The sequence below is a fragment of the Myxocyprinus asiaticus genome, chromosome 28 (genome assembly GCF_019703515.2).
Source record: "Myxocyprinus asiaticus isolate MX2 ecotype Aquarium Trade chromosome 28, UBuf_Myxa_2, whole genome shotgun sequence".
NCBI lineage: Eukaryota > Metazoa > Chordata > Actinopteri > Cypriniformes > Catostomidae > Myxocyprinus > Myxocyprinus asiaticus.
This window is the reverse complement of record NC_059371.1, coordinates 24,380,866-24,396,521: the sequence shown is the minus strand read 5'-3', so window position 1 is coordinate 24,396,521 and position 15,656 is coordinate 24,380,866. Positions and strand designations below refer to the sequence as shown.

The 15,656-nt window shown below is 36.6% G+C and overlaps 2 protein-coding genes across 2 annotated transcripts in view; both read right to left on the bottom strand.

Annotated features, from left to right (window-relative positions):
• The window catches only part of LOC127419521 (RNA-binding motif, single-stranded-interacting protein 2-like), a 43,783-nt gene extending 37,019 nt beyond the window's left edge, over window positions 1–6,764 (bottom strand). The window contains exon 1 of the mRNA XM_051660983.1: window positions 6,531–6,764. Coding sequence (XP_051516943.1) covers window positions 6,531–6,749 — 219 coding nt within the window. The 5' untranslated portion in view covers window positions 6,750–6,764. The remainder of the gene's footprint in view (window positions 1–6,530) is intronic.
• LOC127419518 (formin-like protein 3) overlaps window positions 1–15,656 on the bottom strand; it is a 489,255-nt gene that overhangs the window by 204,735 nt on the left and 268,864 nt on the right. The window lies entirely within an intron of this gene.

Below are 15,656 nucleotides of genomic sequence, written 5' to 3'. Positions count from 1 at the left end.
CTAGTTCACTCTGGACATGTCATTCTCCATTTCAGCAACAGTGGCAGCAACAATGGCCTTTCCTGCTGAAGTGACTTGTTGGCCTCTAGGCTTTGCCCAATAGCCCCTTTTCAAACACAACAAACTCTGGTTCATCCAGCCCCTTTCAGCAGGTGTAGAGGCCACCCAACATCACCCTTGACAGGCTTTTTCAATACAAGCAGTTGCCCTTTGGGTTCAGTTCTATCCGATTAGATTTACCATCTTCACTGGCATCCCTAGAGTGGTGATCAACCTTAACGACTTGGTCTGATGTCTGCATTCCATGGCAACCTCCTGCCATATACAACCTGTCCTTAAATTATGATAAGCATATCTTCTTCATGTTGAGGTTTCATCTAATGGTTGAGGGACTTGGCCATCTTCAATCAAACATGGTGGTTATACTACTGTATGCTTCCTGGAGCCCACCTGCCCAGCTCAGCTTGCTTCCTATCTAGAAAACTACCTACGCTTCCTTCTCCAGCACTCAGCTACCACATACCCGCTGTGCACGTTATTTAGAAAGGATGCACCATGGGCCAGGACACCTGCCTGCTCAGAGGCTAAGCTTATGGCAGGATTGATGGCAGTTGTGCCATCAGTTAATTCACCATTTTCTAACAGCATTTCAACGCTGACATAACATCCTACTTCTTAGAAGTTAACTTGCTTTGAAACATACAGTAAGTTTCTCCTCTCTGAGGTTGTTTCTGGTTTCATTAAAATCGAGCCCATAGATAGCTTTACTAAAATGTATTCAGTTTTTGGTAGATTAAAAAAAAAAACATGGAAAAAGTAAAAACATATAGATCTGAAAACTGTGATCTTTTGTAAACCAAGCATTAAATTAAGTTCAAATGTCCACACAACAGTCAACTAGCATGTTACGACAGTAAGTTACTGTTTGCGGATAACATACAAATGAATAGAGAGAGCCGTAAACTGATACCTTCCTGTCGAAAAATTGTCAGTGTCTTCGCTTATAAAACATACATTTTATCATAGTAAACTTCACACACAGTTCATTCCAAATGTATTGTTTAGTGTTTAACATGTTGAAGATTAGGGGACATTCAGTCAATTCATTAAGTGATGAGCTTTTTCCTCACAAAAGCAGTTTATTCCAACCCAATCTAATAAAAAGTCGTACATAATTTACGAGTTGGCTATTTCGTATGGTCTCGCACGAATTTGTTCGCATAAACTTGTACGACTTCATCACGTGCAAATTCCCGGATGACTAATGCGGAAGTAAGCGCGAGTTCCATGCACAAGGCGTTAAGGACACACTTATTAATATTATGCCCTTACCCAAATCCCTTATCTAAACTTAACCAATCAGTAGTAAGTAAACATGATAGGAAGTTGTTGTGTGTGACAGAAGCAAGTAATTGTCACGTATTAGATGGAAAGGATGTCCAGCGACGTCATTGGCTGTAGTGAAAGGCGTAGAGATTCAAATGAGTGCAGTCGCAAGATATCATACGAATTAGCCACATTTTGAAAAGTTGTAAGAATCCTGACGATTTCGCCGTGAGAGTGTGTTGGTTTATTCAGCACACTCAAGCATCTCCTATATAAACATCTATTTTAAAAAATGGCCTCGTCTCCTTGCCAGGGTACCACCATAGAATGTCTATAGGACCACCATGTTATGCTATTTTATGCTAAGCTTGTAGGCTTCCCTTGCTAAGGGCTGTGCACATTCAACCACAAACAATTGCTCACAGAAATGCCTGCTATCTTAAAGAGAAAGTAACAATTTAGTGCTTGTTATACATATCAATGTTAACTCAAAGTAAATCGCACAAGTGCATACAAATGAACAAGTAACAAAATGTAGTAATGTAGTAAGTGTAATAAATGTGTAAATACTGTACATATAGGTTTAAAGGCACAATCATACATTATGAAATAATTTATCTTCAGAAAACACTGTTAATATTAAAGAATTTAAGAAATAGGCTTATGCTGCATCTATGCAAGGGTTTGGTAAAATTATTATTTTTGCATAATAGATTTTATATAGTGGCACTTAAATTAATATTTTTATAATACACTTAAGTTATTGTTATATGTGGAATTCTATTTTCATTATTAGGTTCCAACCTTATGTGTATGAAATTTCAAACAGTGACAACAGCTTGAATCATTATTAAAAATGCGATTTCATGACATATAAATTGATAGAATGTGAAATTTGTACATTTGTCCACAAGTTAAAATGTGATTAAATTGATCAAAAGCAAATTAAAAAAATAAAACATACAATCTTGCATACTATACAGCATGAAGTCATATATACAGTATGGATACTATATTAACATCTTTTTCAGTTTGCAGTTGCATTACGCTTACATGTCGTCATAAGTCTAGTGAGTCAATGGTGATTCTTTCTCCAACGTGTCCGTAGAAGGTTTATTGACTGGTCATTGTGACCAAATCTATAGTCTATAGTCTAATACAACTGCAAGCACCCATCCCACATTACCCTCCACCATGTTTCCTATCCTTAACTACTATAGCTTTGTGATTTCTAGAATACCTTAGAACTATAGCCTTTACTTGGATCTTTTTCTATTAAGACTTGGTGGTTTGATGCATACAGTATACTGTATATGCTTACATTATTGCTCAATGAGGTCAAACGCAGAGGTTAAAAACACATCTTACTGTGGAACTTAATAACTTCTCTCCTATTTCATTTAAAAACTGCAGTGTAATATGAAATCAGTAACCACAACAACACTTCAGTGTGGTCTGACATGCTTCTATCTATGAGTTGTTCTTGGATTTTGTTGCGGGCATGGGTGTGCCGTGAAGCTCAGCAAAAGTAACTTTTGGAGAGCCAAGCTAGATCAAGTACACAAGGTGTATGCTCATGAAACTGTTGATGAGTAGAGAATGCATTGTCCTTTTAAGTCAATGTCAGATACTGCTATACTACTTCTCATTTATATACACCGATCAGCCACAACATTAAAAATAAAAGTCTAATATCATATAGGTCCCCCTCATGCCACTAAAACAGCTCTGACCCGTTGAGGCATGGACTCCACAAGACCTCTGAAGGTGTCCTGTCGTATCTGGCACAAAGACGTTAGCAACAGATCCTTTAAGTCCTGTAAGTTGCGAGGTGGGGCCTCCATGGATCAGACTTGTTGGTCCAGCACATCCCATAGATGCTCAATCGGATTGAGATCTGGGGAATTTGGAGGCCAAGTCAACACCTTGAACTCTTTGTCATGTTCCTCAAACCATTCCTGAACAATTTTTGCAGTGTAGCAGGGCGCATTATCCTGCTGAAAGAGGACACTGCCATCAGGGAATACCATTCCCATGAAGGGGTGTACGTGGTCTGCAACAATCTTTAGGTAGGTGGTACATCCACTTGAATGCCAGGACCCAAGGTTTCCCAGCACACACTGCCTCCACCGGCCTGCCTTCTTCCCATGGTGCATCCTGCTGCCATCCCTTCCCCAGGTAAATGACACACACGCATCCAGCCGTCCACATGATCTAAAAGAAAACGTGATTCATCAGACCAGGCCACCTTCTTCCATTGCTCCATGGTCCAGTTCTGATGCTTGCGTGCCCATTGTAGGTGCTTTCGGCAGTGGACAGAGATCAGCATGGGCACTCTGACCGGTCTGCCCCATACGCAGCAAGCTGCGATGCACTGTGTGTCCTGACACCTTTCTATCATGGCCAGCATTACGTTTTTCAGCAATTTGTGCTACAGTAGCTCTTCTGTGGGATCAGACCAGACGGGCTAGCCTTTGCTCCCCACACGCATCAATGAGCCTTGGGCGCCCATGACCCTATCGCCGGTTCACTGGTTGTCCTTCATTGGACCACTTTTGGTAGGTATTAACCACTGCATACCGGGAACACCCCACAAGACCTGCCGTTTTGGAGATGCTCTGACCCAGTCATCTAGCCATCACAATTTGTCATTCAGATCCTTAGCCTTACCCATTTTTCCTGCTTCCAACACATGAAATTCAAGAACTGATTGTTCACTTGCTGCCTAATATATCCCACCTCTTGACAGGTGCCATTGTAACGAGATAATAAATGTTATTCACTTCACCTGTCAGTGGTTTTAAGTTGTGGCTGATCAGTGTATTCTCTTATAGCAAAATCAGTAATCAGGACATAATTCATTAAATCATTAAATGAAATCACTTTAAAGGAATATTCCAGGTTAAACACAAGTTGAAGGGGTAGTTCACCCAAAAGTGAAAATTCTCTTGACATTTACTCACCCTCATGCCATCCCACATGTGTATGACTTTCTATCTTCAGCGGAACACAAACAAAGGTTTTTAGAAAAATATCTCAGCTCTGTAGCTCCATACAATGCAAGTGAATGGTGGTTAGACATTTGTAGCTCCAAAAATCACATAAAGGAAACACACAAGTAATCCAGATGACTCCAGTGTTTAAATCTGTATATTCAGAAGCGATATGATAGGTGTGGGTGAGAAACAGAACAATATTTAAGTCCTTTTTTCCTCTATATCTGAATGTGAAAGTGAAACTAAACAGGCACCACATGTGACAAAAAAAAGACTTAAATTGTTATCTGTTTCTCACCCACACCTATTATATCACTTCTGAAGACATGGATTTAACCACTGGTGTCTTGTGGGTTACTTCTATGTGTCCTTTATGTGATTTTTGGAACTACAAAGGTCTGACCACCATTCACTTGCATTGTAAGGACCTACAGAGCTGAGATATTCTTCTAAAAATATTTGTTTGTGTTCTGCTGAAGAAAGAAAATTACACATCTGGGACGGGATGAGAATTTTCATTTTTGGGTGAACTATTTCTACAAGCTCAGTCTACAGCATTTGTGGCATAATGTTGATGACCGCAATAAAAAATATATTAAAATAAAATCAGGCTTATCCCTCCTTTTATTTAAAACGAAGCAAAAATTGCATTTACAGTGAGGCACTTACAATGGAAGTAAATGGGGCAAATTCATAAACATTAAAATACTCACTGTTTCAAAAGTATTGCCACAAGATGTAAACAACATGATTTTAGAGTAATAAAATCAATTACTAAACTTTTCTGTGTAAAGTTATATATAATTTGACAACTCAGTAGCCATGACAAAGTAACACCCTAAAACCCTAAAATGACAGTAAAAATTACTATTTAAACAACTTCACAGCTCAAATAATACATAAGTTTTGACATAAGAATTATTTAAGTGCTTTTTTTTAAATGATAAGCTTCACATTTCTGCCTTTAAACCCTCCATTCACTTCCATTGTAAGAGCATCACTGTAAGCTCTACGTTTTGTTTTTGTTTTTTTACGAAAAGGAGGGACTAGTCAAAATATCCTTCAAAGGTAATCAACATTATGCCACAAACACTTTCGATCGAGCCAAACTTGTATTGAATCTGGAATATTCCTTTAAACTGTCATTTTCAACTGTCACTTTATTGCAACAACATTAATTGTCATAATCTATTATGATGACCTAATGATGACCTATAGATGATGAAGATGAAGTGCTTTGCATAAACCTGCAATCTAAGTCACCTTCACTTATAATCTTAAAAGTGTATGGTAGACAACTACAGTAAGTGTATCGTATACATTAACCACCTTTAATCATACCTGAATCCCATATGTCAAGTGTCAATATCATGCATGTTATGTGCATAACAAGCTGCCTATTTATACACTGAAATAAACACTGAATTAGGAACGATTAAACGGCTGAAGTGACCATTTCAAGTTATTGTGCCACTTGTTTAACAGTAAAAGAAGATGAATCGGTATTTCTATACTGAAATCACGTAACTGCTATCAAATATTTCATATTTACAAGAAAACCCGCATATAAAAATGTGCATTTTAATCTTCTTTTGATCTTTGACTCTTTGTAACTGAATGCACCAACAGTTCAAAGGCACTATCGCACAGATCTGGTATCCCGAACAAGGATCGTCGCTCGTTGACTTTCTGCCTCTTCATCTGCAAAGTCAACTCGAAACCACAATGTTTCCCGTCATAACTATACTAAGATTTCAAGGGGTGGGGCGATTCACTCAACCTAAAACTTGGTTAAACTCTAAGTCATGTTTTTCACCCAAGCTATTTTCCTCGAGAATCTCAATCAATAGTCCTCTTTTATAATATGCTGCAACGATGAACGAGCGACTCTAGTACCGCTCATAGCACAATCGAGTATTCCGGATCACAAGTTCAGTACAGTACAGTCTGTGACTTCTCACTCAGCCAGTCAATAGAGTACATCAGTCAACACTTTTTTTTAAATGCACGTTCACTTTAGTACCTCACTCTATAGCGCTACATTATTCGGCACGATCACACGATGAGTTCATTTTTTCTAGCTTCCACTTTCAAGGACACTGCAGCTCACACTCATGCAATTACACAGGCAAGAGAGATAAGCGAGATAAATGAGCCTTTTCTACTGGCCTGAACAGCTGACGTCTACGCATATGTACATCGCTTTACCTTTTTACTGGTCCTGCTGGTATAGCCGTTAAATGGGTTGATTCCTGTCCTTGGCGGCACGGAGAGCAGCATTTTTACAGCAGCAGCGGCAGCGCGGTGTCCGGAGCGCCTAGTACAGCCAAAACAGTCAGCTGACGTCAGCCAGGGAAATTCAGCCTGGAGTCTGGGGAAGAGATTGAGGCGCTCTAATAGCCTCACACATTCACAACTGCTGTTCATTAACACTCATGAAGAAAACAGCAGTAGTATATGCTCTTTTAAATGTTATTGAAATGATAAAGCTTACATTATAGTCCATAATAATATGTTAAACACTTTTCTATGACTATTGACAGTTAGTTCTGGTCATCGAATCTCCACTATTTCTATCATTCTGCTTCTCCATTTTGGAGTCTTTCCAAATAGTGGTGGGGATTTTAAATTCATGCACTTTTCTATGACTCTTAAAAGGGTTTTGGTTTCTACAACACTTAGTTCTTCATTATTTGTATCACGTTTCTCAGTGTTTGTGGCTTTTAAAACTTTGATTTTGATTTCATATTATTCATGATTTCATTTGTGAATGCATATTTACTCTATAGCCTTGTGATGGACTGGCCACCTGTCCAGGGTGTTTCCCTGCCTTCGGCCCGAGAGAGCTGGGATAGGCTCCAGCACAACCCGTGAACCTACATAGGACAAGCGGCTTTAGAAGATGGATGGATGGATTTACTCTAGTAGGTGGTGAAAAATTAGCATCTTTTATGTTTTGAGTTAGTCATTTAGTAATTGACTCATTAAAAGCACACAGTCGTTCATGACCGAAACAATTAAGTGAATAAGAATGATTAATTACTGATTCACAAGTCTGATTTCATTTGTTATGGATGAAAGACTACAAGTGTGAGAGCAGTGCAGAGAGCAGAGTTGTGCTTGATGCTTTGGCTAAGGGTTGCCAAATTTTCACCACTCGAAAACAGGATGCTTGAGCATTTGGGCGCTTCAACATGTTTGACGAGAGAGGGGGGTATTCCCCCTCAAGTGATTCACCGTCCATCCGTCCAGGTGGTGGGTACCCCTTAAGCATCTCTCTGCTGATATACAAAATACAGCCAAAATATGTGACATCCCAACTAATACAGGACAGTTCACATGCCTACTTTGGCTTCTTTTGGAACTGTTTTCGTTGGTGGGGAAGAAATGCACCAACTAACTGACCATTTTTTGCCTGAAATGTAAGTTGATCAATATTATTGACAATTTGTTGAACTGTTGTATAAAAGCAATTAAACACACAATTGTGCTGTTGGTCTAAATACCATCAAGGCCAAATCACAATCCCACAGTGATCTTGCTCGTGTGATATTACTTGATTATACCTTTTTCTTTTTTTATATACAGGAATCCCAATGGAGATATGTAACTAACAGTCCTCTCTGGACCTTGCTTGAGAAACTACTCTGAATTTCCCCAGCTGCATAAACACTAGCATCAAAATTATATTCAATGATAATATATGTACTTTCTGGAGGCAATGGACATTTTTATAACCTAATATAAATTCACATTCACACTTTCTGTACATACAAAATAGTATTGTGTCAGGTTCATGGTGATCCCATATTGTGACACATTGTGAAAGCATTAGCAAGGGAATGCTGGCTACACCACATCTGGGGTGAGAAAGGGGCGAAGAACCCCAAAGACACTTTGAATCATAACTCAGCCAACAGCAGAAGCCAGTATTAGACCACAAACTCATCTCTACATTACAGAAACAGAAGAGCTGGCAGTGTTTATCTGAAGTCAAATGAGTGGATATGTGGGTGGATAGTTGGTTAAATCTCTGATTTCTTTGTTTGGCCTCTGCAGATGTATGGATACAGATGAAATCTTGTTGCTTCCAGGTTGTTACGTCTAGAGGTCTCTGGTATTTTGCAAGTTTATGTTGAGATAAGAGCTAAACATGCAACATTTTTGAGGTGTTGATAGAGTTAATGTAGAGACAGATTTATGATTTCTGTATACATATTCTACTGACATAAACTCTATTAGAGCTTTCAAAGAATTCCTGGTAACACATTACAATAAGCTTCTAAATACTAACATTACTGTGGTTAATGCATAGGTATCATGAAATAACAAAGAACAATATATATATATATATATACACACACTACTGGTCAAAAGTTTTGAAACACTCATTCTTTATTATAATCTTTTTTTTTTCTTCACATTTTAGAATAATAGTAAAGTCATCAAAACTATGGATACCATAAATGAAACTATGGGAATTATGTTGTGACTAAATAAAATCCAAAATAAATCAGAACTGTGTTATATTTTAGCATCTTCAAAGTAGTCACTCTTTACCTAGAATTTGCAGACATGAACTCTTGACATTTTCTCAACCAACTTCTTGAGGTATCACCCTGGGATGCTTTTTAAACAGTATTGAAGGAGTTCCCATCTATGCTGGGCACTTATTGGCTGCTTTTCTTTATTATTTAGTCCAAGTCATCAATTTCAAAAACATTTTTTATTTTATTTATTAAATTGTAGTTTTGTAATTAAATAAATTAATATGGTGGCACAATTATATTTTTGTCTACAAAACTACTTTCAAACATTTAAGCATACGCCTTCAGATCAAAAGATTTTTAAGATCATGAGAAACATTTCAGTCAAGTGTTTCAAAACTTTTGACCGGCAGTGTGTGTGTGTGTGTGTGTGTGTGTGTGTGTGTGTGTGTGTGTGTGTGTGTGTGTGTGTGTATATACACAGTATATATGTATATTTTTTAACAAAATTCATTTTATAATTCATAATCTTGGATAATTTTAATTCATAAATATAATATTGTTAGTTCAAGTTAGTTCATAATTGTATACTGTATGTTCACATGCTCACATATACAACGTTTAATGTTAAAATGTAATTTTATATATTTTGAAATGAACACTAACTGAAATTATTAAATGATGTATACCGTAAATGTATTGGTCAATGTTAGTTCATGTTAATTATTAACGAATGTTAACATATACAACCTTAATGTAAAATGCTAATCAAGTTCCTGAGGTGAATCGAGGCTGGTAATGAAAATTGATATATATATATATATATATATATATATATATATATATATATATACTGTATATACTGTATATCCATATTAAGAATTGATTTACATGTCAAGAAATTTGCCATAACAGCCCCCTGTCGTTCCCTTCAATTTATACATGCAGTCAACATTTCAGATTTGGCTGTACATCACACTTTTAACGCTTTAAAGTGAATAGTAAGAGTCTCTCAGCACTTTCCTGGACAAAATATGGTCACTGAGCTATTGATTTGCAAATGTACATTAGAAGATTAATAGTTTGGCTTTTCCACAGTGCAAATTTAACTCCAGAAATATACTGTGGAGCACCCATTTGAACAGAATAAGCCTATAACAACACATGAATATATTAGAATATTCTAACATGGAACTGTGTCTTTAAAATAGAAACAATAAATAATAATAAATGATGGCAGCATGAACCACTTCCCAGATGAAATACAATGCTTTCAAGTTTTTTCATCATCCCTAAAGCACATAAGTACAAAATCTCCTACAGACATTGCAAGAGGGTTTGTAGTCTGCAGAGATAGAAGATGAAGTTTTGATGGGGGTGGGGTATCTTTGCTGTTTGTGCATACCTTGAATTCCTCAGGTGTTGTCTGTATAGGCCTTGTGGAACTCGCACTTCCTTACCTGCTATTTAGGATGTTTTCCTTTGAAGGAAATACCTTTACCATCATAATTGTGCAGAAAGATCATGCATTGTTATGTGTGTTTTTACGTGGTCTAGGGTGCTTTAAGATTTCATTTTGTTTGTTGCAAATAATAATTTTATTCAAGAGATGGGAATAGAAATAACATTTGTACATTGTATATTCTTATACTTTTGCATGTTACATATGTCTTTTTACATATATAAATTCTTTATATACTTCTTTGTATTCTCTACACTATATTTAGATTTAGGAATAGTTCTACAACCTTGTGGAATACAAATACAATTATATTTTAGTTGTACCTGTACAATTACAAAAATATTTTTTATGCGAGTGCTTGGACAAACATGACACCACACCAAATCAGAATGTTGCAATGATATCTTTTCTTTGTATATCACCACTGGCAAATGCAAACACGGGCTGCACTCTGTGACATCTGCAGTGCAGGGATGGGAGATTCACAAGCCTGATTTATGCAACTATCCATCTTTGCTCAAGGCTGAGGGCCAGAGGAGTAATGCTGGCCTAGCAGACATCCCACAGTCCAAGCTGTGTGATGTAATTTACCCAATGTTCACAAGCATAAACACACACACATACTCTCTGACACAAATGCACACTGGAGAAAAGGTCTCAATTGCTGGCAGTTATTTATGGTGTGCTCACACATTGGGGTGATGCTCAAAGTTAACAAAAAGCAAAGATCAATAGAAACCCATATACTTTTAAAGGGAAATCTCACCCAAAAATTTAAATTATATCACCATTTACTCACCATCATGTTGTTCCAAACCCATATGGCTTTCTTTCTACCGTGGAACACAAAAGGAGATGTGAGGCAGAATATTAGTCTCAGTCACCATTCACTTTCATTGCATTTTTTTTTTTTTTTTTCAAAATTAGAGTGAATGGTGACTGAGGCAGTCAGTTCCCAACATTCCACAGAAGAGAGAAGGTCATACGGGTTTGAAATAACATGAAGGTGTGTTTATGACGACAGAATATTTTTGGCTGAACTAAGCCTTTAACCAGACAATGCACATGTGGCAAAACAGACAAAATAACACGAGAACTGTGTTATCTGGGAGTGATTAAATTCAATAAATAATTATGCTGATCTTTTGTAATTTTGTCTCTTGTACTCCTGAGTGTCTGCTCAGACTCCAGCACTGTGAAGCCAGGGAGATTGTGTGCAGATGTGCTTGGAGAGTGGCCAGGCCCTTTGCCCTGAGAGAACATGTGGTCTGGGACTGTTTATGCTGGCACGGTCTCAACTCAACCCCCACACAACATGCTAGGCCTCACAGGACACACACACACAGTTCTCTTTCCTCCACTGCTGCCCAGGAGCTATTCTGCTAACTGATCGACATCAATCTTTGTGTCAATTGTTGATCGTTTGTGATCTTAATCTTTCACCAAAGCGTAATAACTTGTTCTTCCTCTGACGCAACGTTTCTTTTCAGTGGACGTCATTATAGCCAGATACATTATAAGGAGAGAAGACAGGCCACTTGTAAATATATGTAAAGGGATGGGATGGGAATTGTAAAGAATTGAAAAATTCCGGTTCCAATTCTGATTCATCTTAAAGGTGCCCTTTTTTTAAATTAGAAATTTTTTTTTTTTTTTATTAAATACCACTAATTACAACAAAGTTCATAATATGTATCTTTAACTACACTGTCATATCAACAACCATCCAGTAATTAATCTGAATTCTTGGTTCATTTAAAGTCAGACATGAAGTTTTTGATACGATAAAGAGAAAGGGCGGATAAAAGTAATATTTTGGTAGGAGGTATAAGTTTTGTAGTGTAGATTCAAAAGAACCGGCTCATAAGAGTCATTCGTTCAGGAATGAGACTATGCTGGTCGCCCTATAAGTTTCATGCTGCTGATTCTGTGGCGGTGTTGCAGTGTCGAGAACCATTAATGGAACCAAAAGTAATGAAAATCATTTGGTTCTGGTTTTTTTTTTTTAAATGGTTCCCAACCCTATAAATAAATGGAAGAAATAGTAACAGGAACTATGGTTGCTGTAGTCCCGCCTTACAATTAAAAGACTCAATGGCCTTTTGCATCGAAACGCTAAATATGGCAGCTGATGGAATGAATGTCCCACTTTACAGTTAAAAGAGCCAACTAACTGTTTGTTTAATCTTTAACACACATAGCTGGACCAACCTGGAAAAAAAAAAAAAAAAAAATTTTAATGTGTGATATAAGCTAAAGAAGCACAATTTATGATGCCATATTGTTGTCAGATTCTTTCCTGATTTAAAATTGTATTGGAATGCAATCTTGACCGACAGTTATGAGATTTTAGTCATTTATTATTCACTTAGATAGGAGCTGGTATTACACATATGGCTGCTGAGCGAACTGACTTGCCTTAAAGGGACTTTGCTTAGGCTGTTAGATCCTGTTTCACTCATAAATTTGTCACATTATAGAAGTAAAATTATTTTCAAATGGCTGTTCCACAGTGGTGCAAAAATCAAGACTATTCAAAATGTCTCTCTTGCAAAAAACAAAACAAAAACAAAAACAATAATCTGCTTTACTCAAATTGGAGGCCAATGCTTATGCTGGGTGCGTTTCACAAGCGGTTGAATGCACAAACTGTCACAGATGCCTAGGGGAGAGGAGGTCATTAAGCATGCATGGTTGTCATGTTGTGTCAGACAAATAGCTTGTTTAGATGGATTTATACCCCAATGTACAATAAGCTTGATCACCTCCCCCAAGCCTCTCACCCAGTGAGGCATGGGGAATGAGAGCTGATACATGTTGGGGCACGTGGACAGCCAGAAATCTCTGCTATGCTACTCCCAGATGCTCCACATAGCCGGAATGCTGTTCCCCATCCACAACATCTGCAAGCTGCACATCTTCCTACCATGATTTGACAGGCATGGGTTTCCCCAATACCACATCACACAATGACTGTGTGTCTCTTGTCTTGACCTCTCAGTGTGTTACAGACAATGGCGTAGATTTGGTTTGAACACTGAGGGGGACCAAATGTGGGTCCGGTGGGCTGTTTCATTACAACACAATACACAATGCAAAATAACAGTTCAAATTAATGCACAGATATGTAAATAAAAAAGTATATTCATTGCACACTCTTAAATCTTTATACACTGTATCATTTCAAACATTCAGTAAAAGCATTAATCCTTTCAGAAAATTACAATTCTTACCTGCTCATCTGAAATGCCTGTCTGCTTTCCTCACCATGAAAAACAACTGATCATTTCTATGGATGCTTTTAACATCTTCACTGACTCCACATATGACTCATGTATATTTCATGTTTTCTAAATTCATATGAAGGTTTTGTGTGGGTAACACACCTACAGACAAATGCCCCCCATCTCCCCCAGTTATACACCAGTGGTTATAGATGTCATTCAGATGAAGAATTTCATTTTTTCCCCCTTGACTAGAATTTTTTTTATAGTTAAAGGTTAAGTGTGTAATTTTAAAATGTTAAAATACCTTCTCCTATTCCAGCTTAATATGAAGAGATAATTACATGTAAGCCATTCTTTTGTGCATTTAAAACTACCCAGTTCACCAAATACAGTATAACAAAGTAGTAAAATGGTGCATTTAGAAAGGATAATACACATATTCATTAATCACTGACTCATATATTATGTAAAGTCATTTGATCTATTAAATCATGGAAATGGACCTTCTCCAAACAAATCAACTGAGCTCCTCTGACCCTCTGTGTCATTTTTGTGAAGTATGTACTCTTCTGTAGGTGACCAACATGATGCAAAACAATGACAAAATGACTTAGTTGTGTTTAGATCCTAAACAGGACTAGGTGGTATTCCATGCATCATTTTTGGCTAGTATTCAAAGTAAAGTTTATGTTCTCAGGCTTTGTCTTAAAGCAAGCAACAGCTGTGTGCACTTGGAACATTACAGTCACGCCTGAATGGGAGCTATAAACCTTTCAAGAACTACGTAGGATGTCATTCAGTGTTTCAGAGTGGGATTTTTTAGGGGTGGAAGAACAACTGATGAGATGTAGAAAATGTGTACTCTGTGTAAAGAGGGATTTGCAGAACAGTAAGAGGCTGGTGTGCAGTGCCACCCACTGGACAGGAAATTTACACGAATTGAAAAGTTGATTTTCTTGTTTTTACTAATTTCTTGCACATATATTTTGAATGCAGCAGAGAATTTGTAAAAAAAAAAAAAAAAAAAAAAAAAAAGTTAAAAGAAGACATTAAAAATACCAAGAAATATAATATGCATAAAATATCTAGATTTTTCCGAATTAGGTGTTTCTAATTTGATTATCTTATTTGTATTTATTTATTTATTTTATGTTGTATATATCACATCAACATCTCTTCCAAATCTCAATGAATGAGAAAGAGATAAGAATAAAAGTTCTCTAATTTATTCCTCGTTTTATTCTTTATTTTCCCATTTCCAATTTTTCAAGTTGCATTTTACTTTGCATTACTTTTTTGTATTTTTCCCACTCACATTCAGCATTTATTTGGTAACATTTTTCAATAAGGTTCAATTTTAGTTAACAACCTTAATTTACATAAACTAACAACGAACAATACTTTTACAGCATTTTTTCATCTTAGTTACTGTTAGTTTCAACATAAACTAATATATTCAAAATTGTTGTAAAATGTTTACTTGTTAACATTAGATAACGCACTATGAACTAACATGAACTAACAATGAACAATTGTATTTGTACTGACTAACATTAACAAAGATTAATTAATGTTGTAAAAACTATATTGTTATTTGTTTGTTCATGATACTTAATGCATTAATGTTAACGAATGACACCTTATTGTAGTGTTACCATTTATTTGGTATGTCCTGATGAAAAGGAAATTGAGAATATAACTTTGGCCACTAGTTCACTTCTTCATGTAATGATCGTGACTCACCGCTAGATGAACCCATTTGATTTGTGAGATGAGAGAATAGAACTCATACCTGACAGTGAACAAAGTAGCTTCAACTACACAACCTCTCTCTCTCTCTCTCTCTCTCTCTCTCTCTCTCTCCGATAACTGTACGTTTGTTATTAGTGTTTGCAAAAATATGTAATGTGTAGATAAAATAACAATAGGCAAATACAGTGAAAAATAACAGTAAAAATAAATTAAAACAGTAACAATAGTGAAAAATTATATACAATAAAATAATTGACTGTGCAGAGAATTGTTTTTTATTTGTTTGTTAAATTATCAAAAATTGTCAAAATTGTTTTGTGCATGCTTAACAACTTTGTCTCTGCGTACTAGATGGCCACTAGATGGTGTAATCCCTTTGCTCATCCTAATTGTTAGACAAACATGC